General features: G+C 41.0%; 2 protein-coding genes across 8 annotated transcripts in view; both read left to right on the top strand.

The window, feature by feature from the left end:
* The window catches only part of SNRPD1 (small nuclear ribonucleoprotein D1 polypeptide), a 340,677-nt gene that overhangs the window by 136,098 nt on the left and 178,562 nt on the right, over positions 1 to 26,017 (top strand). The window lies entirely within an intron of this gene.
* The window catches only part of GREB1L (GREB1 like retinoic acid receptor coactivator), a 296,873-nt gene that overhangs the window by 199,130 nt on the left and 71,726 nt on the right, over positions 1 to 26,017 (top strand). For 4 of the 7 annotated variants that reach the window (XM_050767624.1, XM_050767625.1, XM_050767629.1 and 1 more), the window contains exons 8-14: positions 9,029 to 9,157; positions 13,566 to 13,682; positions 14,304 to 14,423; positions 15,436 to 15,573; positions 18,593 to 18,778; positions 24,186 to 24,512; positions 25,706 to 25,834. In XM_050767624.1, the coding sequence (XP_050623581.1) occupies positions 9,029 to 9,157; positions 13,566 to 13,682; positions 14,304 to 14,423; positions 15,436 to 15,573; positions 18,593 to 18,778; positions 24,186 to 24,512; positions 25,706 to 25,834 (1,146 nt within the window). The remainder of the gene's footprint in view (positions 1 to 9,028; positions 9,158 to 13,565; positions 13,683 to 14,303; positions 14,424 to 15,435; positions 15,574 to 18,592; positions 18,779 to 24,185; positions 24,513 to 25,705; positions 25,835 to 26,017) is intronic. The other 3 variants (XM_050767628.1, XM_050767627.1, XM_050767626.1) reach the window with 2 other exon arrangements.

Raw genomic sequence — 26,017 nt, 5'->3', positions numbered from 1 at the left:
TGCGTAGGTTGGAGTGCAGTGGCTCAATCTTGGCTCACTGCAACCTCCACCTCCCAGCTTCAAGCAATTCTTCTGCCTCAGCCTCCTAAGTAGCTGAGACTACAGGCACCTGCCACCGCGCTGGGCTAATTTTTTTGTATTTTTAGTACAGATCAGGTTTCACCATGTTGACCAGGCTGGTCTTGAACTCCTGACCTCGTGATCTGCCCGCCTCAGCCTCCCAAAGTGCTGGGATTACAGGCGTGAGCCACCGCGCCCGGCCTTAGGTTAATTCTTGTATGTGATATAAGGAAGAGGTTCAACTTCGTTCTTTTGCCTATGGATATCCAGTTGTCACAAAACCATTTGTTAAGATGACTTAATTTTTTAACCCCTTGAATTTTCTTGGCACTCTTGTCAAATTTCATTTGCCCATAAAATGTAAGAGTTTATCTCTGGGCTCTCAGTGTTATTTCCTTGATCTGTATGTCTGTCCTTATGCCAACACCACACTGCACAATTATGATAGCTTTGTATGAAGTTCTGAAATGGGGATGTGTAAGTCCTCCAGCTTTGCTTTTCTTTTTCAAGATCATTTTGGCTATTATGGGTCCCTTGCATTTTTATTTGAATTTTAGGATTAGCTTGTCAATTTCTGTGAAGAAGCCCTTAGCTGGAATTTTGGTGGGGCTTACTCTGAATCTTTACAATAGTTTGACTAGTATTGCCATCTTAATATTAACCCTTCTGATCTATGAACATGGGTGTCTTTCCATTTGTTTAGGTCTTCTTTAGTTTCTTTCAACAGTGTTTTGTGGCCAGATGTGGTGACTCATACCTGTAATCCTTGCACTTTGGGAGGCCGAGGCAGGCTGATCTCTTGAGCTCAGGAGTTCAAGAGCAGCCTGGGCAACATGGCAAAACCCCATCCCTACAAGAAATACAAAAAATTATCCAGGCATGGTGACATGTGCTTGTCATCCCAGCTACTTGAGAGGCTAAGGTGGGAGGATCACATGATCCCAGGAACTTGAGGTTGTTGTGAGCCGTGATCATGCCACTGCCCTCCAGCTTGGGCAGTAGAGTGAGACCCTGCCTCAAAAACAAAAAATGAAAAACCCAACAGTGGTTTGTAGTTTTCATAGTATAAGTTTTACACTTCTTTTGTTGTATTTATTCCTGAGTAGTTATTATTTCTGATGCTATTGTAAAATGGAAGTTTTTCCTTAAGTATATTTTGGGGTTATTGCAATTACATAGGAATACAACTGATTTTTTTTTTTTTTTTTTTTTTTGAGACGGAGTCTCGCTCTGTCGCCCAGGCTGGAGTACAACTGATTTTTGAATACTGATCTTCTGTCCTGAAGCCTTGGTGAACTCATTTATTACCTCTAGTAGTTTTGTAGTGGCTTCCTTAGGATTTCCTATATACGGGATCATGTCATCTGCAAATAGATGTGTTTTACTTCTTCCTTCAAACCTGGATACATTTTATTTTCCTTCCTAAGTACCCTAGGTAGAACTTCTTGTACATGTTAAATAGAAGTGGCAAGAGTGGACATCCTTATCTTGGTCCAGATCATAGTTTGATCTTTACCACTCAGTCTGATGGTAGCAGTGGGTTTTTTGTTGTTTTTATTTTGGGTTGTTGTCCTTTTGTTTTGTTTTGTTTGTTTTTTGTCCTCTTGTGTTGAAACTGAAAGTAGTGGGTTTTTTGTAGATGCTTTTTATCAAGTTTAGGAAGATCCCTTCTGTTTCTAGTTTGTTGAGTGTTTTTATCGTGAAAGAATGTTGGATTTTTTCAAATGCTTTACCTGTGTCTCTTGAGATGATCACGTGGTTTTTGTCCTTTATTCTATTAATATGGTGTATGGAATAACACGGATAGATTTTCGCATGTTAAGCCAACCTTGAATTTCAGCTGTAAATCTCACTTAGTCATAGCATATAACCTTTTTTTTTTTTTTTTGAGACAGAGTCTTGCTGTTGTTGGCCCAGGCTGGAGTGCAATGGCATGATCTCGGTTCACTGCAACCTCCACCTTCCAGGTTCCAGCAGTTCTCCTGCCTCAACCTCCCAAGTTGCTGAGATTACAGGTGCCTGCCACCACGGCTAGCTAATTTTTGTATTTTTAGTAGAGATGGGGTTTCACCACGTTGGCCAGGCTGGTCTCAAACTCCTGACCTCAGGTGATCCACCAGCCTTGGCCTCCCAAAGTGCTGGGATTACAGGCATGAGCCACCATGCCTAGCTTCCTTCCTTCCTTCCTTCCTTCCTTCCTTCCTTCCTTCCTTCCTTCCTTCCTTCCTTCCTTCCTTCCTTCCTTCCTTCCTTCTTCTCTCCTTCCTCTTCTCTCCTCTCCTCTTTTCTTCCTTTCTTCTTTTCCTTTCTTCCTTTCTTTCTTCTTTTTCTTTTTGAGACGGGGTCTTGTTCTGTCACCCAGGCTGGAGTGCAGTGGTGCGATCATAGCTCACTGTAGCCTCAAACTTCCTAGCTCAAGCAGTCCTCCCACTTCAGCCTGCTGTGTAACTGGGATTATAGGTGCAAACCATGGCACTCAGCCGTTTGATGTGTTTGTCTGGGTAATATTGGCCTTAAGAAGTTGAGTTGGGAAATGCTCCTCCTTCTTCTACTTTTTGAAAGAATTTGAGAAAGCAAGGTATTCTTTAAATATTGGTAGGATTCACTAAGGAAGACTTCTGAACTAGGCTTTTCTTTGTGGATAGTTGTGGGATTTATTTTTGGTTTTTTTTTTTAACTAATTTAGTCTCTTTGCTTGTTATAGGTCTATTCAGATTTTTTCTCTCTCCTTGAGTCAATTTTGATCATTTCTGTCCTAAGAATTTGTCTATTTCAAATCTAATTACCTAATTAGATTTATCTAATTTGATGGCTATATTAGTTTGCGGGGACTGCCTTAACAAAATACTACACAATGAGTGGTTTAAACAATAGCAATTTATTTTCACACAGTCCTGGACACTGGAAGTCGAAGACTGAGGTGCTGGCAGGATTGGATTCTGCTGAGGCCTCTCTCCTTGACTTGCAGATGACCGTCGTCTTGCTGCGTCCTCACGTGGCCTTCCTCTGTGTGTGGGCACATTCCTGATGTCTCTTCTTCTTCTAAGGACACCAGTCATTTCAGACTAGGCCCTTACCCATGACCTCATTTCATCATAATTACCCCCTTTAAAGGTGCTGTGTCCAAATACAGTCACAGTCTAAGGTTTTAGGAACTGGGGCCTTGACATATGAATGGCGGGGAGACAATTCAGTCTGTAACAATGGCATACAATTGTTCATAGCATTTGTTTATAATGCTTTTTTTTTTTCTTTAAGGTTGCCAGTGATGCCCCCTCTTTTATTCCTAATTTTAGTAATTTATATCTTCTCTCTTTTTTCATTGGTCAATCTGGCTAAAGATTTGTCAATTTTGTTGATTCACTCGAAAAACAAACTTTTGGTTTTGTTCATTTCCACGATTGTTTCTCTGTTCCTTTATTCCTTTCTGCTGTTGTCTTTATTCCTTTCTTTTTCTTTCTTTGGGTTTAGTGTGTACTTCTTTTTCTAGTTTCTTAAGGTGATTGATTTGGGATCACTTTTAAGGTGATTGATTTGGGATCATTCTTTTTTTTAATATAGGCATTTACAGCTATAAATTTCCTTCTAATTACTTTAGTGGCATCCCATAAGTTGTATGTTGTGTTTAATTTTCATTTATTTTATTTTATTTTAATTAATTAATTAATTTATTTTGAGATGGCATCTTGTTCTGTCACCCAGTAGAGACGGGGTTTCACCATGTGAGCCAGGATGGTCTCGATCCCCTGACCTCGTGATCCGCCCACCTCGGGCTCCCAGAGTCCTGGGATTACAGGCGTGAGCCACCGAACCCGGCCTAGAGTCTATTTTTTCTGAGATTAGGATGGCCACTCCACCTCTCTCTGGCTACTATTTATGTTGTTATAAAATTTTGCCGGCCGGGCGCGGTGGCTCAAGCCTGTAATCCCAGCACTTTGGGAGGCCGAGACGGGCGGATCACGAGGTCAGGAGATCCAGACCATCCTGGCTAACACGGTGAAACCCCATCTCTACTAAAAAATACAAAAAATTAGCCGGGCGAGGTGGCGGGCGCCTGTAGTCCCAGCTACTCGGGGGGCTGAGGCAGGAGAATGGCGTGAACCCGGGAGGCGGAGCTTGCAGTGAGCTGAGATCCGGCCACTGCACTCCAGCCTGGGCGACAGAGCGAGACTCCGTCTCAAAATAATAAATAAATAAAAATAAATAAAATAGGCCGGGCGCGGTGGCTCACGCCTGTAATCCCAGCAGTTTGGGAGGCCAAGGCGGGCGGATCACGAGGTCAGAAAATCGAGACCATCCTGGCTAACATGGTGAAACCCCGTCTCTACTAAAAATACAAAAAAATTAGCCGGGCGTAGTGGCGGGCGCCTGTAGTCCCAGCTACTGGGGAGGCTGAGGCAGGAGAATGGCGTGAACCCGGGAGGCGGAGCTTGCAGTGAGCTGAGATCACGCCACTGCACTCCAGCCTGGGCGACAGAGTGAGACTCTGCCTCAAAAAAATAAAATAAAATAAAATAAAAAATAAATAAATAAAATAAAATAAAATAAAATGTTGCCATACAGAAATTATTTATTTTTTGTAACTGAATTTATTAGTCTTTTGTTTATGACTTCTGCATTTTGATTAATAGTTTGGCCTTTTCCATATCAAGGTGATAATTAATTTTTCCATATTTTCTATTATTTTTATATTTTCAGAGTCTAAGTTTATATCTTTGGTCCATTTGATTTTTTTTTTTTTTTTTTTTTTTTGACACCTGGTGTAAGATGCTGGTACAACTTTATTTTTTTCCTGTATACATAATTGCCTCAATATAATTTACTGAATGGTTCTTCATTGCTGATTTGAGCTGCTACTTTTATCTTTTACTAAATTTTTATGTGTATTTCAATCTGTTACTTACTGTCTCTTTTGTTCCATTGTTCTGTTTGTACCAAGACCATAGTGTTTTGTTCATTGAAGTTTTATAATATATTTTATTATATAACAATTCTAGCCTCCCCTCATTTCTCTTATTTTTTAGAATGTTTCCAGGTATTCTTGTCTAATTTTTATATCAGCATTACATTAGCTTGCCTCATTAAAACATTCAAGTAATTGTAATAATATCTAAACCTGTAGGAATTTTCCTAGGATCACATTAGATTTATAAATTAACTTAGGTTGATGGGCATCTTTTTGACATTGAGTATTTCTGCTTGGAAGCATGTTATGTCTTCATATTTGTTCAGGTGTATTTTCATAAGTTATTTTTTTTAATTTTAAATCTTAACAGTTTTGGCCGGGCGCGGTGGCTCAAGCCTGTAATCCCAGCACTTTGGGAGGCTGAGGCGGGTGGATCACGAGGTCAGGAGATCGAGACCATCCTGGCTAACATTGTGAAACCCCGTCTCTACTAAAAATACAAAAAACTAGCCGGGCATGGTGGCGGGCGCCTGTAGTCCCAGCTACTCGGAGGCTGAGGCAGGAGAATGGCGTGAACCCAGGAGGCGGAGCTTGCAGTGAGCCGAGATCCCGCCACTGCACTCCAGCCTGGGCGACACAGTGAGACTCCGTCTCAAAAAAAAAAAAAAAAAAAAAAAATCTTAACAGTTTCTTTTCTTTTCTTTTTTTCTTATTTGCGACACAGTCTCGCTCTGTCGACCTGGCTGGAGTGCAGTGGCACGATCTCGGCTCACTGCAACCTCCACCTCATGGGTTCAAGCAATTCTTCTGCCTCAGCCTCCCGAGTAGCTGGTATTACAGGTGTGTGCCACCACGCCCAGCTAATTTTTGTATTTTTAGTAGGGATAGGGTTTCACCATGTTGGCCAGGCTGGTCTTGAACTCCTGACCTCAGGTAATCTGCCTGCCTCGGCCTCCCAAAGTGTTGGGATTACAGGCGTGAGCCACCATGCCCAGCTGACGTTTTCAAACACATATAAAGATAGAATAATAAAGTAAACCACCACCATGACCTATCACCCAGCTTCAGTACTTATGAACACATAGTGATTGTTATTTAATCTGACTTCCTCCTTCACTATGTTAAGACAAATCCCAGATACTACGTCCAGAAATATTATAATGTTTTCTTCATGTAGTTGCATACGTTTCTTACTAAGCTTACTCCTAGGCATTTTGTTTAACTATGGATTGTTGTTTATATATATGAAGATTTATTTCTGTAGATTAACTTTATACCTTCTCATTTTTAGTACATTATTCTGTACCAATTTGCATTCATTGTTTTCAGAATATAAGATGAATTATCACTCTTCAAATTAGGGATATGCTAAAATTATAGATATGAACTAGTACAGAAAGCTACTAATCTTCCAAACAATATGACTGTGGCCTGAAACATGAAGACAAATCTGTGTAATAGCATAGCAGACTTAACTTGGATTCTTGTCCTGTAAGGCTCTGTTAAGACATGAAAAATTGGGGTCATCTTCAGTTTCCTACAACTTTGTAATGTCGTGTGTGCACTGGGTTCTCCCAGCAGACCTTAAATCACTCACTGGTGGGTAAGTCAGGCCCTCAGAGAAGCACGTTAACTCTTCCAAGCCAGTGGGGGACGATTTCATTCTTTTGAGTTCTGATGAGAAACAATGATTAGATGGATCAGGAATCATGTTGTGGGATTAATAATTTTCTAGATAATTTCTAATGGAGCACCATTAGTAAGTATCCTGTTCCTTAGAGCGTGCTCTTCAGACTCTCAGAGAGGTTTGACACCTTCCTGTGTTAATCGATCTAGCTGTTCTGCTGGAGTAGTCAGGGATTTGGGGTCTCTACTCATTTAGAAAAACTCTGATTGGCTTGAGTCTTTCTGTCTTCCACAGCCTGTCTCTGAAATAGCATGTGGTTTTCTGGGCTGAATTATTTTCTTAATCCGAAAAGCTTTCTTTTGGATGTTCCTGGTGTTGCCGTAAATTAATTCTAGTTTATTAAAAGAAAAAATAAAACTAAAGCAACTTTCAGAGAAAAATGCTTTCTCCTACATTTCAGTGAGTTAGTTTGCATGATGCTTTTAAAATAATAAAGTCATCTAGCTAGAGATAAAAACATCTCATTAAAATCTGGCTTTGAGGCTGGGCGTGGTGGCTCATGCCTGTAATCCCAGCACTTTGGGAGGCCAAGGCAGTTGGATCACTTGAGGTCAGTAGTTTGAGACCAGCCTGGCCAACATGGCAAAACCTCACCTCCACCAAAAAATACAAAAATTCGCTGGGCATGGTGGCGCACACCTGTAGTCCCAGCTACTCAGGAGGCTGAGGCAGGAGAATCGCTTGAACACGGGAGGCAGAAGTTGCAGTGAGCAGAGGTCATGTCACCACGCTCCAGCCTGGGCAGCAGAGCAAGAATTCATCTTTTTTTTTTTTTTTTTTAATTTATTTATTATTATTATACTTTAAGTTCTAGGGTACATGTGCATAACGTGCGGGTTTGTTACATATGTATACTTGTGCCATGTTGGTGTGCTGCACCCATCAACTCGTCAGCACCCATCAACTCGTCATTTACATCAGGTATAACTCCCAATGCAATCCCTCCCCCCTCCCCCCTCCCCATGATAGGCCCCGGTGTGTGATGTTCCCCTTCCCATGTCCAAGTGATCTCATTGTTCATTTCCCACCTATGAGTGAGAACATGCAGTGTTTGGTTTTCTGTTCTTGTGATAGTTTGCTAAGAATGATGGTTTCCAGCTGTATCCATGTCCCTACAAAGGACACAAACTCATCCTTTTTTATGGCTGCATAGTATTCCATGGTGTATATGTGCCACATTTTCTTAATCCAATCTGTCACTGATGGACATTTGGGTTGATTCCAAGTCTTTGCTATTGTGAATAGTGCCGCAATAAAAAATACGTGTGCATGTGTCTTTATAGCAGCATAATTTATAATCCTTTGGGTATATACCCAGTAATGGGATGGCTGGGTCATATGGTACATCTAGTTCTAGATCCTTGAGGAATCGCCATACTGTTTTCCATAATGGTTGAACTAGTTTACAATCCCACCAACAGTGTAAAAGTGTTCCTATTTCTCCACATCCTCTCCAGCACCTGTTGTTTCCTGACTTTTTAATGATCGCCATTCTAACTGGTGTGAGATGGTATCTCATTGTGGTTTTGATTTGCGTTTCTCTGATGGCCAGTGATGATGAGCATTTTTTCATGTGTCTGTTGGCTGTATGAATGTCTTCTTTTGAGAAATGTCTGTTCATATCCTTTGCCCACTTTTTGATGGGGTTGTTTGTTTTTTTCTTGTAAATTTGTTACCATTCAGGACATAGGCATGGGAAAAGACTTCATGTCTAAAACACCAAAAGCAACGGCAGCAAAAGCCAAAATTGACAAATGGGATCTCATTAAACTAAAGAGCTTCTGCACAGCAAAAGAAACTACCATCAGAGTGAACAGGCAACCTGCAGAATGGGAGAAAATTTTTGCAATCTACTCATCTGACAAAGGGCTAATATCCAGAACCTACAAAGAATTCATCTTTTTTATATATATATATACACACACACACACACACACACATATATATATACACAAAAATATATATATACACACAAAAAAATGTATATATATAAATATATGTATACACACACACATATATGGCTTTAAGGGGGACTGTGGAGACTAACTCCACAGTTAATTTTGACTAGGTTAAATGACTACTATTATTTAAGGTAGTAATACTTACCTTACAAAGTTGTTATAGGAATTAACTGAATTAATATATTTAAAGTACTTAAAATAGCATGCATCACATAGTAACTTCTAGTGAGTGTTTGTTAAATAAGTAAAAAATAAAAAAACAGTATACATAGAAATGGACTTTTTTAAACGTCAGAATAGTTCAAGGAAAGGACTGAAATTCTGTAATCTGCTTTTTCTCAACTCTTGTTGAATTAACTTCCTTCCTGCATATATAAATAGTTGCTAATTTAAACAAACTCTTTCATTTTAAAGATTCGCCGATTCTCAGTCCAGCTAATTCTGCAATCAATTTAAGTGGAGCTCAGGACCTGACCCGGAATAAGAATGTTGTGAAACCACTGGCTTTATCTTTGCAGGTTGTAGGGAAGACTTTTGCTGCAGGTGATGTTTTCCTCACTTATATTTCTTTGGTAAATACATAGTCCGTAAAAGACTTGTGTGACATTTAATTGACAAATTGATAGAAGAAAACAGAAGCTGCCTGTCCCTGCCAGTTGAAGAGAGAACTGGGGCTGTCTGTAATAATGTACTAGTGTGCGAAGCTTTGTGTTCTCTACATTCCAACCAGAAGAGTCAGGGAATGACACTTGGTACTTGGAAGTGACATAACAATTTGATTCCATTTAACAAACATTTCTTGGGCACCTGCTTTAACTAGGAACTGGGAATACAAAGATAAATAAGGTTCAATCCCTGACCCCCAGTTTCCTTGTAATCTAGTGGGGGAGATAGACCTCTGACAAGATATTTTCAGTGTACTGTAGCAAGCATGGCAATGTACAGAAGAACACAGAACAAAGGGGTTTTTTTAGCCCAGCATTGTAGGAGTAATTAAGAATAAGTTCTCAGAGGAATCTGGTCTTTGACAATGAGGAGATCTTCACTGTACAAAGGAGTAGAGGAAAAGCAATTCAGATTCAGGGAACAGCAGAAACAATGGTAAAAGGAAAAGAAGGGAAGAGGGGAAAGCAATATGATATATGCAAGAATTTCCAGCAATTTGGACTTGTTAGGACCATAAAATGTAAAACTCAAAAAGTGGCAAGAGGTGAGTAAGTGGTGGTTAAGGGAAAAGTTATAGGCAGCCAGGCTAAGAAACGTGGATTTCACTGTATACTTATAGACCAGAGGAATGGCATGGTTCGATTTGAACTTGAGCTAGATCATTTTGGCTGTAATGTGTAAGAAGAAGACGAGATAGGAAAACTAGTTGGAGGTCATTTCAGTCGTCTCAGTGACAAATGATGAGGTCCTTGGCTAGAGTGATAATAGGTTGCAGAGGAGAGGACAAATTAGAGAACTACTCAGGAAGTGAAACCAGCAGGAATTAACTGATTAATGTGAACATCAAGGAGAAGAAGGGGTCTCAGTTGACATTCAACTTTCTGGGCTTATGTTGATGCCATCATCTGAGACAGGGATACAGAAGGAGGATCAGGTTCTCCAGTGGGAGATTGTGAGTTCAATTTTGGAAATGCTGAATTTGAGATTCCCATAAGACATCCACGTGGAGCTGTTCAACAGCCATTTAATTTATCACAGGGATAATTCAGGACTGAGGGTGTAGAATAGAGCCACCAACATCTAGTTAAAGTCATCAGTGTAAATAGTATAAGCCAAGGAGAGATGTAGGCTGAGGCAAGCTGTGAACAAAAGATAGGATTCATCTGGGCACAGTGACTCACACCTGTAAACCCATTACTTTGGGAGGCGAAGGCAGGCGGATCATTTGAGGCTAAGAGTTCCAGACCAGCCCAGGTTACAAAGTGAGACCTGGTCTCTACAAACGATAAAAAAAATTTAGCTGGGTGTGGTTGTGTGCACCTGTGGTTCCAGCTACTCAGGAGGCTGAGGCTGGAGGATGGCTTGAGCCTGGGAAGTCAAGGCTGCAGTGAGCCATGTTTATGCCACTGCACTTCAGCTTGGGTGACAGAGTGAGAATATAAAAATTAAAAAAAAAAAATCCTAAAAATGTTCAGTGGTGGCTCTGTGTGTGTGTGTGTGTGTGTGTGTGTGTGTGTGTGTGTGTGTGTTTCTTTTTCTGAAACAGGGTATCTCTCTGCCACCCAGGCTGCAGTACACTTGTGCAATCTCAGTTCACTGCAGCCTCAACCTCCCAGGCTCAAGCAACCCTCCCGCCTCAGCCTCCCAAGTAGCTGGGACTATAGACACATGCCGCCGTGCCCAGCTAATGTTTGCATTTTTTTTTTTTTTTTTTTTTTTTTTTTTTTTTTTTTTACAGACGAGGTTTCAGTATGTTGTCTAGGCTAGTCTCGAACTCCTGGAGTCAAGTGATCAGCCAGCCTTGGTCACCCAAAGTGCTGGGATTACAGGCATGACCCATGGCACCCAGCCAAGTTTAGTGGTAAAAGAGAAGAAATTTTAAGAGAAGTAGAAGAAGAATGAGCATAAAGAGAGCCTGTCATTTTTGGAAACTTTTCTTTTTTTCTTTCTTTTTTAATTATTTGTAGAGACAGGGTCTCCACATGTTGCCCAAGCTGGTTTCAAACTCCGGGGCTCAAGTGATCCTACTCTTCCACCTCCCAAATTGCTGAGATTATAGGCGTGAGCCCTGGTGCCTGGCCATTTTTGGATATTTTTCAACAGTTAGGCATCATAATTTACACAGCCCACTTCTGTTCTTACTCAGGTTCAACATTTCTTGCAGGATTTACCTTCTGGTTGGATTACCGACTTTGAACAATGGAATCAAGTTTTTACAGCATTAAAAAAATCAATGAAGTAATAGATCAGTAATCATGGTTACTAAAACCATCAGATGAAGGCTGAACAACTTTATAATGCCAAGGATTATGCTGACAACTTTTGAACCTACTAATCAATCTTAATATCACAAGAAGAGAGAAAACGGGCTTATGTGCCCCCTGATGGAAATACTGTATACCACAGTACTTATGAGATACTCTTGCCAAAAAAAATCCTGAATTTGATCAAACCTCTATATCTAATAATTAGTTTATTAGAAATACAGCGGACAAGAGAATAAGTGACACTACAGGTATCTAATCAGCAAAATCTAGAAAATGGAAAATTCTGCCAGGTTTTCAGCAAATTAATTGTAAGAAAGAAAAGGGAAGGGCATCTTATAGATTAAAAGAGGTTTCAGGGACACAGTCACTAAATTCAGTATGTGCATCTTTTTTGAATTCCAATTTGAACAAGCCAGCTGTTTGAAAAAAGTATTTTTTTTACAGATAATTAAAAGATAGTTGGGGAAAATTTTGAATACTAATAGGATATTTTATGATATTAAGAAATTATTGGCTATATGCAGTGGCTCATGCCTGTAATTTCACCCCTTTGGGAGGCTGAGGCAGGTGGATCACTTGAACCCAGGAGTCCAAGACCAGCCTAGGAAACATGGCAAAACCCTGTCTGTACAAAAAAAAAAAAAATTAGCCAGCTGTGGTGACACATGCCCATAGCCCCAGCTACTTGTCAGGCTGAGGTGGGAGGACTGCCTGAGCCCAGAAGTCAAGACTGCAGTGAGCTGTGATTGTACCACCGCACTCCAGCCTGGATGATGGAGTGAGACCCTGTTTCAAAGAAGGAGGAGAAAAGAAAGTATTAATCATTGTTAATTTTAAGGATAGTAATGGTATTACAGTTATTTTTAAAAGAGTCTTTTTATTTTAGAAACAAATACATTAAGACCAGGCATGGTGGCTCACACCTGTAATCCCAACACTTTGGGAAACCAAGGTGGAAGGATTGCTTGACGCCAGGAGCTCGAGACCAGTCTGGACAACATAGCAAGACCCTGTTTCATTTAAAAAAAAAAAAAAAAAAAACCTTAAAAATTAGCCAGGTGTGATGGCACACCCCTGTAATCCCAGCTGTTTGAGAGGCTGAAGCAGGAGAATCATTCGAGCCTAGGAATTCAAAGCTGCGGTGAGCTCTGAGCCTGCCACTGCACTCTAGCCTGGGTGACCGTGAGACCTTGTCTCAAAAAAAAAAAAAAAAAAAATCACACCTGTAATCCCAACACTTTGGGAGGCCGAGGCAGGCGGATCATGAGGTCAGGAGATCAAGACCATCCTGGCTAACACGGTGAAACCCCATCTCTACTAAAAAAGATACAAAATGTTAGTCGGGCGTGGTGGCAGGCGCCAGTAATCCCAGCTACTTGGGAGGCTGAGGCAGGAGAGTGGCATGAACCTGGGAGGCGGAGCTTGCAGTGAGCCAAGATCGCGCCATTGCACTCCAGCCTGGGTGGCACGGTGAGACTCCGTCTCAAAAAAAATAAAGAAGCACACAGAAGTATTTATGTACAAAATGATATGGGTTTGCTTCAAAATAATTCACAGCATGCTTGTACATATGTGGAGGGGGCGGAGGTAAGGGTGGATAAAGCAAGATGGGCTGTGTTGATAAATGTTGAAATTGGATGCTGGGTATGTAGATGTTCATTATCCTATTCTCTCTACTTTTCTGTATGTTTGAAACTTTCCATGACGCAAAGTTAAGAACATATATATATATATAAGAATTTTTTTCCCTTCCTTCCACCCATCATCTCCAAACGCTTCACTGAAAGTGATTCCAGAAGATCTCTTGGGGTCCTAGGAAACTGTTTCTAAGTGACGTTTAATTTTAATGAAGCTCTTCCTCTGACAGTTGCAGTTGGTTTTATGTAACTGGACTGGGTCCTATCCATGAGGTTTCTTGGAATTCTAGAGTGTGAGGTCTATCAGATGGTTCCAGCATCCCAGAAAGCAGGGTCCTGCCCAGCCTCTGTTCTGAGCACTCCTCTCCTTGTGTTCTACAGATGCTGCTAATGGAAACAGTAGCCATGGAGGGAAGGGCAGTGCATCCAGCTCCACTCCAGCCCACACAGGGAATTACTCTCTGTCACCAAGACCTAGCTATGCATCAGGAGACCAAGGTACCATACTTGTCATAGAGTTTTGTAATAATGCACTTACCTGGGATTAGAAGTGCTCCAGATTTTGTAATGAATTAGCTGGCAACATACTCGGGAGTTTTTTCTCAGCTCGTCATACAACGTTTTGAAAGTTTGTAATTGGTGTGAACAGTAATGAGTAAATATCTTGGGATTCTATATGGATGACCTAACTGGGAAATAATGTTGAAACAAATGTTTAAGGAAGTGTCTTGAAAAACCATGGGTGTAGCTGACCAAAGTACAGGATTCGAAGTTGTCTGTTGTGTGATCCTGGACAAATCTGAGCCTTCCTTTCTCCTTTTACAAAATGGGTATAACAACAATATTTGCCCTACAACACCACAAGGTTGTGGGTAGAATCAAATGAAATAAGCTACATAAACTTGGGAATTGTAAAACAACATACAGATGTTAAGTGGCTATTATTGTAATGTTAGGTTACTAATGTGGCTTTTTTTAAAACTTTACCTCTAAAGGAGTGATTTAGACTTTCTGAGTATAATCAAATTAAAGGTTCTGTGTTACTCTGGCATTCTTTCCTTTCATCCACATGGCTGAGAACAAGACGATCTCTTTTTTTGTTTTTTTGTTTGTCTTCAGCTACCATGTTCATTTCTGGGCCACCAAAGAAACGACACCGGGGATGGTATCCTGGGTCACCTCTCCCCCAACCTGGCTTAGTTGTACCTGTCCCTACAGTTCGTCCTCTTTCAAGAACGGGTAAGGTTTTAACATAAGATGGATCGTGAGTGTGTTTTTAATTCACAGAGATATCTTCTACTTCCATTCTTTCCCTGAACTCTTGAAGATGAGTTATGTGAGGAAATTGATAGTAGCTAATGTTTTGTCACGATCGTATTTGCCTTCCCTACACACACAAGATCATTACAACTGATCTGAATTCAACCTTTGACTTAGTTTTAACCCATAGCATTGAAAAGTCATTCATTATATGGGACACAATGCTACCAACCCACCATCATAGGGCATATATCGACTTGTTTTGCTAGTAGTGGTGTTAGATTTTCCCTGCTGTTATCTGGTTCTTTATGTGACCCATGCTTATTATTTCTGACCTGGATGGTTCAGTCTGTGGCTAGAAACCTGAAAAACCAAAACCAACTGGCTCTCTTTCAGAATATCTAACTGTAGCCATTTGGTGTCCACAGTTCAAACATTTGTCTACCTTGCTGAACAAACCACAGACGATTGTAAATAAACTGGTTCTAAGACATAAATGAGTTATTTAAATGTTTGTTTAAATAAATAGTTTTAAAGACTACATAGACATCTTATATACACAAATAATTATGCCAATCTATCACTATGGTTGCCTGTAGGAAGTACTGGTTAATGATGAATTCATCCTTCTTCACACTTTTCTACACCTTTCAAAATGTATGTAATGAACAGATATATGCCTTTGATAATCTCGGGGGGAAAGCTAAAATACCAAACAGGATCCAAAATATTGCATATGGAAAAAACAACTGGAAGGAGAGTCACCAAAATGCTAAATAGTAGTTATAGCCATATAATATGATTATGGTTAATTTTTTTCTCCTTTTGTTTTTTTCACTTATCACTTTACGTAATCAACTTAATGAAAAACACAACAAACCGTTAGATTTCTAATATTTCTCTATTAAAAGTATTAAAACTGCATTGCTTTCTATTGTATTTCACTTAGTTTTCACATGTCATCTTTCTTGTCAAACTTTTTTTTTTCCAGAGCCCCTTTTATCTGCGCCAGTTCCACAGACCCCACTAACTGGAATTTTACAACCCAGGCCCATTCCTGCAGGGGAGACTGTAATTGTTCCTGAAAACCTGCTGAGTAACTCAGGAGTTAGACCAGTAATTCTGATAGGTAAGGCAATGGAATTCCAAGTTGCCTGTGTCTGCTGGAATCTAGGAGTGTTTTTCCATTTCATTGTTTGTGTTTTTTCACATATTCATGAAGATATTCATCCATCTATTGATTCTTTCAGCTTTTATTGGCCTGCTCTTTCATGCTATATTAGGAGCTGAGGATAAGGCAAAGTCTTTTTGCCCTCAAGGAGCACTGTTTATTGGGGGAGTCTCACCTCCCATGAGCCACTAGGGTTGGTAAATAAGCATTACAACTCACAGGCGATACCATTGTAGCACACTGTGACATGGAAGCTCCTTAGAGATTCACAACCGAGAGCAACCAGAACTCAGAGCTCTGAGAGAGGGCTTACTTTCCTCTGCCTGGAGGGGTCCGAGAAGACTTCCCAGAGGTCTTGGTTAAGCTGGGTCCTGAAGGTTGGTCAAAGTGGACAAGGTCGGGGAGGGGACATTCCAGTCAAAGGGAGCCAAACCGCAAAGAAATAAAACAAGCCAAGCCAGCTGACAGACCCTACTCAAGAGAACCAAGAGGCCCCACAGTTGCAGGTCTGAACCTTAGTATCTTTGAGGAGGCTGAGTCCTTCCAGGTGGTCTACAAGTGGAGGTATAGACATATAGGGGTCCCTACATTCCAGGACTAACTTAGTGCTTTTCATACCCATGTCAGGAGTCTCTTTGGTTTAGGGCTGCCCTAGGCCAGAAGGAGACTGCTCGCTCTACCTTTAGGACAAAATAGATAGGGTGTTTAAGGTCCCCACATCTTTAGGATGTGTTTACATGCAGTGTTATTTGCTTTTTGGGTTGGCCTGAGCCTGCCTAATTGGATGGTTTTGCTTCGAGTCATGTCCTTTACCTGGTTACTCTGTCTGCTAATCCTGGTTCTGTAGGTACTGAGGGGATCCCAGTTGCTTAAATGCTGTATGAATTAGGAAGCTTTTTTTGAACATTAACATAGTGCCACTAAGCTTTGAAAAGATGCATAGAACATGGGGACCCTTTGGTCCTTTGGTGCCTGCCTTTTAGAAAGTCTCACAGAGGGACTATCCTCGCCATCAACCACCAAAACAGGTCATATTTGGACACATTTTTTTTCCTATCTATTTCTAAAACAGTTTGAGACTGTTTACTGACATTTAGGAAGACAGCCTCACAAAAATAGCTAAGATAACAAAGGAGCAGGGATCTCCAAGTGCCTGAAACTAGTAGAATCTTGCTGTTAATCAATAAATTTAGTTTACTTTTTTTTTTTAAGAAAATCTCAGTAATATCTCCAGGTGGATAGTGTCGGAAAGGAAAAGAAAGGGGAAAGGAAAGGGCAGAGGAAAAGGGAAAGGAAAGGGGAAAGGAAAGGAAATCTCAGGAAGTGAAACATGTATTGTTTGTTTCTGTTTTTGTTTTTTGTTGTTGTTGTTTTTTTTTTTTTTTTTTTTTTTTTTTTTTTTTTTTGAGACGGAGTCTCACGCTGTTGCCCAGGCTGGAGTGCAGTGGCGCGATCTCGGCTCACTGCAAGCTCCGCCTCCCGGGTTCCCGCCATTCTCCTGCCTCAGCCTCCTGAGTAGCTGGGACTACAGGCACCCGCCACCGTGCCCGGCTAATTTTTTGTATTTTTAGTAGAGACGGGGTTTCACTGTGGTCTCGATCTCCTGACCTTGTGATCCGCCCGCCTCGGCCTCCCAAAGTGCTGGGATTACAGGCTTGAGCCACCGCGCCCGGCCTTGTTTTTTGTTGTTTTTTGAGACAGAGTCTCGCTCTGTCACTCAGGCTGGAGTGCAGTGGCACAGTCTGCTCACTGCACGCTCTGCCTCCTGGGTTCAAGTGATTCTTCTGCCTCCTGAGTAGCTGAAATTACAAGCGTGCACCACCACGCTCAGCTTATTTTTGTATTTTTGGTAGAGACACGGTTTCACCATATTGGCCAGGCTGGTCTCAAACTCCTGATCTCAAGCAATCTGCCTGCCTTGGCCTCCCAAAGTGCTGGGGTTACAGGCGGGAGCCACACCGCGCCTGGCTGGTTTTTTTGTTTTTGAGATGGAGTCTCGCTCTGTCACTCAGGCTGGAGTGCAGTGGCGCGATCTCAGCTCACTGCAACCTCTGCCTCCTGGGTTCAAGCGATTCTCCTGCCTCAGCCTCCCATGTAGTTGCGTGCCACCGTGCCTGGCTAATTTTTGTGCTTTTAGTAGAAGCTGGGTTTCGCCTCTACTAAAGGCAAAAATGTTGGCCAGGCTGGTCTTGAACTCCTGAACTCAGGTGATCCTCCCGCCTCGGCCTCCCAAAGTGCTGGGATTACAGGCGTGAGCCACTGTGCCCAGCCGTATTGTCATTTGTTGTTTTCTGATTTCTTATCTGAAAATAAACTTGATCAGGGACTTTATCAGAAATATTTTATCATTGCAGTTTTACAGAGGATACAGACATGTTTTGCAAACTCATCAATCTTCCGGCAAAATATTAACATGTCCCTTCCATGAGAAACAGAGTTGTCCCTTAGTATCCCTGGGGGATTGATTCCAGGCCCCCTCCCATATCAAATTGAATATCCTCAAGTCCCTCATATAAAATGGCACAGTAATTGCATATAACCTATGCACATCCTCCCATATACATTAAACCACCTCTCCATTGCTTGTAATACTTATAACAGTGCCTACACATCACGTCATTCACGTGAATTCAGCGTACTACTCAGCCCACACACAGCAAGTTCAAGTTTCACTTCTTGGAACTTTGTGGAATTTTTTCCCCCTGACTATTTCAGTCCACGGTTGATTGAACGTGGAACCCACAGATACAGAGGGCCAACTGTATTTTGTTTCCTGTTCATTTAATTTAATATAAGGATAGAATGTGGAGCATCCAAGTGAATTCCTTAGGATTGATATATTTGAGTGATTTGTTTGATAGCTATCTCAGAGGGCAGGGAATTTTGTTAAGCATCTTTCATCCTAGTTGAGCAAGCGTACCTGGTTGGACCATAAAAAGAAATGTTGAACTGCACTGACCTGCTTCTATTGGGACAGGCTATGGCACTTTACCCTATTTCTATGGAAATGTTGGTGACATTGTTGTGAGTCCTCTGCTGGTGAATTGCTACAAGATTCCACAGTTGGAAAACAAAGATTTGGAACAATTAGGGTTGACTGGCAGCCAATTTCTGAGCGTGGAAAACATGATTCTTCTGACGATACAGTATCTTGTGCGGCTGGGTAAGTCATTTTCCATAATCATTTGCTAGTGACTACTTTTGAGGTTTTTTTGTGATGTACTTTTTCTTTCTTTCTCACGTTTATCCTCCTATCTCTTATTTTTCTTCTTTCACTTCTAATGTTCTTTCCCTTTATCCGCATTCTCTGTAACTTTTCCCTTTCCTCTCCTTCATTTCTTTTCTACTCCTTTCCTTTCCTCTTTGCTTCTTTGGGTCCTAGAGGAGATGAATTGCACCACCTAGTGTCCAGTCTCATGATGCTCCAAAGGTCTCCAAAGTAGTTAAGGTAGGCAAAACCTTAAAGGGTTGTACCTTGAGCACCCCTTCCCTGGGGAGCTTGGCTAGGCCTCCTTTCTGAAAGTGCACCTACCATCTGGAATGCAAACACAGCCATTGCCTTAAACAATTATTTTCCAGTTTTCCATTTAGCCTTCTTATCTTGTTTATCCACTGGCCCTACACCCATTTTCTTTCTTCTCCAGCTACACCCCTTTGATGGAGTCCCATCATGCTTTCTATCATTGAGGTCATAACTGTGGACCTCCTTGGAAGGTCTCTAAGTTATAGTAAGGGGGATATGTAGGTCATGAACCCTTCACTTCCTCTATCTGATATATCCTCCTAAGCCCCAAAGTGGGTATATGCAGGTGCCCTGACAATACTAGAGTGGCTCAGCAGCATTTACATCGAAATGTCCTTTATTTTGCAAATGGCAGTAGGCCATCTAATTATACACTCACTCTAGGACTTCAAGCCACTGATTTACTTAGAAAAATATTTGAGATGTGGCCGGGTGCAGTGGCTCATGCCCATAATCCCAGCACTTTGGGAGGCCGAGGTGGGCGGATCACCTGAGGTGGGGAGTTCGAGACCAGCCTGACCAACATGGAGAAACCCCACCTCTACTGAAAATACAAAATTAGCCAGGTGTGGTGGCGCATGTCTGTAATCCCAGCCACTCGGGAGGCTGAGGCAGGAGAATTGCTTGAACCCGGGAGGCGGAGGTTGCAGTGAGCTGAGATCACGCCATTGCACTCCAGCCTGGGCAACAAGAGTGAAACTCCGTCTCAAAAAAAAAAAGAAAAAAATATATTTGAGATGTAAAATTAAACGTAAAAATATTTATATGCACTCGTTAAATTTTTTAATTCTAGAAAATAAAAATACTTCAGTGTTAGGAGATAATAAAAACACTGGACTAAATAACTTTAAAAGAAAAAAAAAGCTTTATTAGGGCATATGCAGTCTTTGGTGCATTAGCTAGCAATCTTGACTAGAACTCTTTGTGCCCTGAGAGGCTGACTTGACGTGGGCTCTGCTTTGACATGGCCTTTTGAAATTTACATGGCACCAATTTCCCATGAGAGCTACTTTCATGATAAACCTAGGACTTGCTAATGATGCTTATTGAAAGGTAATACAATTATAAAACTCACCTGGGTCCACAGCTCATTTGATGACATAATTTTAATTGCTACATACTGAAATTAGATTGTAGACTGTGTTCTAAGATCCAAAGCCAACTTCTAAATGCACTCAGAATTAGTAAAACCAGGCTTCATAGAGTGATATTATAGCCAACCAAGCAAATCACTCTAGCACTCTTTTTCAGTTTTGTTTGTTTGTTTTGAGACCGAGTCTCACTCTGTTTCCCAGACTGGAGTGCAGTGGTGCGATCTTGACTCACTGCAACCACCACCTCCCATGTTCAAGCAATTCTCATGCCTCAGCCTCCCAAGTAGCTGGGACTACAGGCATGAGCCACCATGCCCTGCTAATTTTTGTATTTTTAGTAGAGACAGGGTTTCACCATGTTGGCCAGGCTGGTCTCAAACTCCTGACCTCAGGTGATCCACCTGCCTTGGCCTCCCAAAGTGCTGGGATTATAGGCGTGAGTCACCACGCCTGACCTCTTTTTCAATCTTAATAGCAATTTTTAAAATCAGAGTCTAATTTAATTAAATGAACCAAGTGGTCAAAATAAGATATCTTTCCTTAAAGTACTAAACGCTGTTATCTTTCATAAAAAAAAAAAGAAAGAAAGAAAGAAAGAAACAATTTCAATTTAATTACACAGATTCTTCTCTGCCCTGCAGGATCAATTCCCTCCAGAATTTGACTTCCAGTCAATTAGCCTCTCAATATACATGAATAGCTATTTCTCTTTAAAAATCTAAAGCTTTGTACACTGAGACTTCTCTATACCTCAGCAACTGTTCTGGTGTCCTTCATTTATTTATTATTTATTTATTTATTTTTATTTTTTGCCTCTGGAGGTTTCAAGAAGGCAATCAAGAATAGTTTCACATATGCCATAGATTATAGACATTAACAAAATAAATCTAAACTTCTAAAAGAATAATTTTAATACTTCAGCAGCCCAGTTACTTAGAGGTAACAGAAGAAAAGCAAAATTCTTCAGAAGGAACGTACCTCTTCACTACAGTCACTTTTTAAAAATCTTAGTCATTTCACAATCTGAAAATCTTTGAAGTTGATAATGAAATCAGCAAATCCAAAGATTCTTGGAAGCCTCTGAGTCTATTTAAACCTTGACTTTTCTCATTAAGTTAGTTCTGTCTGAAAAGTCGTTAAAACTGATACCTCGACTAACCTAAGTTATTGGAGATCAGCACTTGAAAGAAAAGATTACTGTTATCAAGCTTGTAAAAGTGGAGAAAAGACACCTGCAATGTAATTGTAAACGCTGAGGCTGAGGCACTGGGTGTGGTGGCTCACATTTGTAATCCCATCACCTTGGGAGACTGACGCAGAAGGATCGCTTGAGCCCAGGAGTTTAAAGCTGCAGTGAGCTGTGATTGTGCCACTGCACTGCAGCCTGGCAGACAGACTGAGACCTTGTCTCTAATTAAAAAAATAAAAATAATTTTTTAAAAGGCTGAGGATGAAAAAGTGATAGTTGATTTTTGGAAGCAAGACATTTTACTCTAAGAAGTCTCTTACCTCATTTAAATTTTAATACCTTTTCCCCCACTTCTTGATTCCTAATGGTACATCAGTCAAAACTCTATAAAAGCGAGCTTTAAGGCAACAAGGGATGTTGTGAATATGTTTAGTAATGTTATTTTCCCAGAATGTCTTGTACTTTGAATTAATTATGCTTCCTGATAGAATGTGTTACTCAGTCCTGGAGTCAGTCTTATGGACTATTAACCAAGTCCCTGAGCTTTCAGGTTGTTAATGAAAGACAGTAGGGAATTGGAGACAGCCAGGGCCACCTGCTTTTCAGCTGTCGTGTTCTGGTGGAAGAAAGCTTTAAATAGATGACTACCTTCTATCCACTTTGAGCTCACCGAAAAGTGTGTACCTAGTGACAATTACCATGATGCCAATTTGATAAAGCTGAATGAAGATCAGACATCTTGGTGGCTCCTGGTGATTTTTTTTTAAAAGCATCCCTCCACATTCCCAGCCAGTTTTCTGAGGACAGTAGAGGCCAGACATGATGGCTCACGCCTGTAATCCCAACACTTTGGGAGGCTGAGTAGGGTGGATACCTGAGGTCAGGAGTTTGAGAGCAGCCTGACCAACATGGAGAAATCCCATCTCTATCAAAAATACAAAAATTAGCCGGGCATGTTGGCGCATGCCTGTAATCCCAGATATTCCGGAGGCTGAGACAGGAGAATTGCTTGAGCCCAGGAGGTGGAGGTTACAGTAAGCCAAGATCGCGCCACTGTACTCCAGCCTGGGTGACAAAGGGAAGCTGTCTTTAAAAAAAAAAAAAAAGCACAGAAGAAACACAGATATAATGTATACATTACCATTTTCTTGCCCTGTTTCCATGTATAGAGGAGAAAAATCTATTTATGAGAATTCCACTCTCCTACCTCTCCCTGGCCTCCACCCAATCCTGGAAAAGCTGTTTTCTCAATTAAAATTGTTTGTTTTTATAATGTATAAGATTTTTATTTAATTTTCTGTGTCTGAAAAGCATTACTAAACACCTACTTTTCTTACTTTCCCAGAAAAGATGGGAAGGGCCAGAGAAACCACTTAGATCCCTATTAGAGGAAGGAATGGATCTGACTCACTTGTGGTGCCTCCTTCTCATGCAGAAGTCCGTCCAGTCCATCACCCCCTTGTTCTTCCATAAGGGGCTTTTAGCAGTGGGTTCTGGGGCTGTTGCTTGGTCTCAGATCACAGACACTGAGGTGTCTGAGCTGGTTTATGAGAGCCTGAGTTTCAAATCTTGGGTTCACACAGCAAAATAAATGATTGAATAGAGGGAGTGACTATATTCTCACTGCTTTCAATTTAAACTAAATGTTGAAATCTTAGTTCATTTGTGTCAGTTGGATACCAAACATTGACTTGCTTATTTTGTTCTAAAGACGTTGAGTTTCTAAAGAGAGTAAGAAACAAAATCCCCCTGATTCCAGGGGCCACAGGTCAGCAGTATAAGTTTAGCCCCAACTGGTTGGAGAAAAGGGCCAAATGGCATATTTAACAGTCCAGAATGCTGGGGAATAACTAGATCATGAAAGCGTTCTCTATCTGGGAAAAGTGTGAGGCTGCCTTCAATATAACTTGGGAGTGAAAAATAATTAAACTTCATTTCCTGATGCACAGTATTCTCAAATTTAGGCTTAGAGGCAATACATTAAAATGTTTTCCAAAATGCCTATGAATAAAATGAGAACTGAATGAAACTTAAAATTGGTTATATATACCAATAGGTTGGCTTTTTTCTTTTCTTTTCTTTCTTTTTTTTTTTTTTTTTTTTTTTTTGAGACAGAGTCTCGCTCTATCGCCCAGGCTGGAGTGCAGTGGCGCGAACTCGGCTCACTGCAATCTCCACCTCCAGGGTTCACACCGTTCTCCTGCCTCAGCCTCCCGAGTAGCTGGGACTACAGGCGCCTGCCTCTGCGCCCAGCTAATTTTTTGTATTAGTAGAGGCGGGGTTTCACTGTATTAGCCAGGATGGTCTCGATCTCCTGACCTCATGATCTGCCCGCCTCAGCCTCCCAAGGAGCTGGGATTACAGGTGTGAGCCACTGTCCCCAGCCAGGCTTCTTTTTTCATTAGTCATTAACAATTTCCATAATGCTAAGCTTAATAGGTCAAGAAATATGCCACGTGCAAGGACCAGCTCCGAGGGCATACCGTGGAATTAATGGTTTCGCTTAGTACATCCTCTTTTAAAAATCAGGAATACGGAAAAACAGAAGCCTGGTTTTTCACAAAAATTGAGGCAGAAAGAAAAATAATTTCACAACAGGAAGTGATTAGTAGGACTCTACTTGTCACCACTCCAAGAAAAAGAGGTTATTTTCTAGTTGGAGTATGTATGGTGGGATGAGAAGTACTGCAGGATAGCACATGGGTGTATGTCTCTCTTCTACCTATGATTCTTTAAATTCCAGCTGTAATTCTCTTCTATATAGGTCCTGATCAGGTACCTCTCAGGGAAGAATTTGAGCAAATTATGCTGAAAGCTATGCAAGAATTTACTCTGAGAGAAAGAGCCCTGCAGATAGGTGCTCAGTGTGTCCCTGTGTCACCAGGACAACTCCCCTGGCTTGCTAGATTAATTGCCAGCGTATCTCAAGACTTGGTTCATGTGATTGTGACCCAGAACTCTTTGGCGGAGGGCATTTCAGAGACCTTAAGGACTCTCAGTGAAATGAGACACTATCAAAGGCTACCAGATTATGTGGTGGCAATTTGTGCATCGAAAATCAGAGGAAATGAATTTTGTGTGGTAGTGTTAGGTGAGTAACTTTTTTGGTTTTTATTTGTTTAATCAATTCATTCGACCATTTGTCCATTTAAAAATGTGTGTTGTGTGTTTCGGGCATCCACATAGTCAACCTCTGATTAATTGCTGGAGCTTGGGCTCATCCTCCTAATTTTAACTTTCCCTTTGCTTCTCAGATCAGGTTTTGTGTGGCCCTCAGTTTGGCTGGTGCCCCTGTCAGCTGGTTGTGGGAGCATTATTTCAAAGCTCTCCCTAGTAACAGATACCCCTGTCTCATGTAACTGCTGTCCTTTAAAGATTTTGGAAATGTTACTACTCTAGCATGTGATAAAGCCAGTGCCACAGGTGGCCTAAGCCAATTAATCGAATTTGCCAGAAAAGTAGCTCATATATCCCCCTTCTCACTGAAGAGTCTATTTAATATTGTAACATCGACTCTAAAGAAAAGATTCAGAAAGTTGGTACACTACAAAACTGGGGGGTGGAAGGGGATTTTTGTTTGTTTGTTTTGCACTGTGCAAATTTTCTGTCAGGCACCCTCCTGGGTAGCCATTTGGACTACATTTTGCTTCTCTCCTCTCTGTAGTGAATGGCTTTCACCACTTTTGAGCAAAGAAGCTAAGAAAGTCCCCTCACTTTGACAAAACCTGTCTGCCCATTTTTCTGTGCTACATGTATTTCCAGAAAGCTTCATCAGTGTGATACATTAATATTTTTTCATTTTTGTTAAAAGCATGTTTATATTTTTAAGGCAAATATTCACTATAACCATGCAAGCACAATTTTTATAAGGTTTTTCATACTCTTCCCTAGTCTGTTTTTCCCACATGTTCTCAGCCCCTGAACATCTGCCCAATTGGCCAGCCCTGGGGCAGCTGTGGTGTTACCCACAGCCCCTGGCTGGGGACAGGGACCTTCCTTAATCATTAAACACAAACATGTGCATATTTTCAGTTACAAACATAAGGTACATCATTTTTTTTTCCTTGATCATCTGTATTATAAACATTTCTGTTTCTGTCTAGAGTCAGAATTGATATTTCAAGTGCTGTATAATTGTCCACACCTTTTGGTGTGTCATAATTTCCTCAACCTAAGTCCCTATGGTGACATCCTTTGATTGTTTCCAGTTATTGCCATTATAAGTAATGTTCCAGCAACATTTGTTCTGTTGATGAGTTTTCTCTTCTCCCCTCCATCCTGCAGGTCAGCACCAGTCCCGAGCTCTGGCAGAGAGCATGCTCACCACAAGTGAGTTTTTGAAAGAAATTAGTTATGAGCTTATCACAGGAAAGGTCAGTTTCCTGGCATCACATTTCAAAACCACATCATTAGGTGAGTGGTTGTAAGATCTGGCAACACTGCCAGCCCCTAGTTGTGTGATTTTCTGAATTTAAATCTTAGCTTGTCAAGATGAGTGTGGAGCTCAAGCTGGCCAGCTGATCTTTCATTTGAAATGGTTTATCTTAAGTATTTTGTCACTGACACCACAGGAAGCAGTAAGGGGGTCTAGAGGAA

This window comes from Macaca thibetana, chromosome 18, assembly GCF_024542745.1.
Source record: "Macaca thibetana thibetana isolate TM-01 chromosome 18, ASM2454274v1, whole genome shotgun sequence".
NCBI lineage: Eukaryota > Metazoa > Chordata > Mammalia > Primates > Cercopithecidae > Macaca > Macaca thibetana.
Note: the sequence above shows the minus strand (reverse complement) of the source record. Positions and strands in the feature narration are given on the sequence as shown.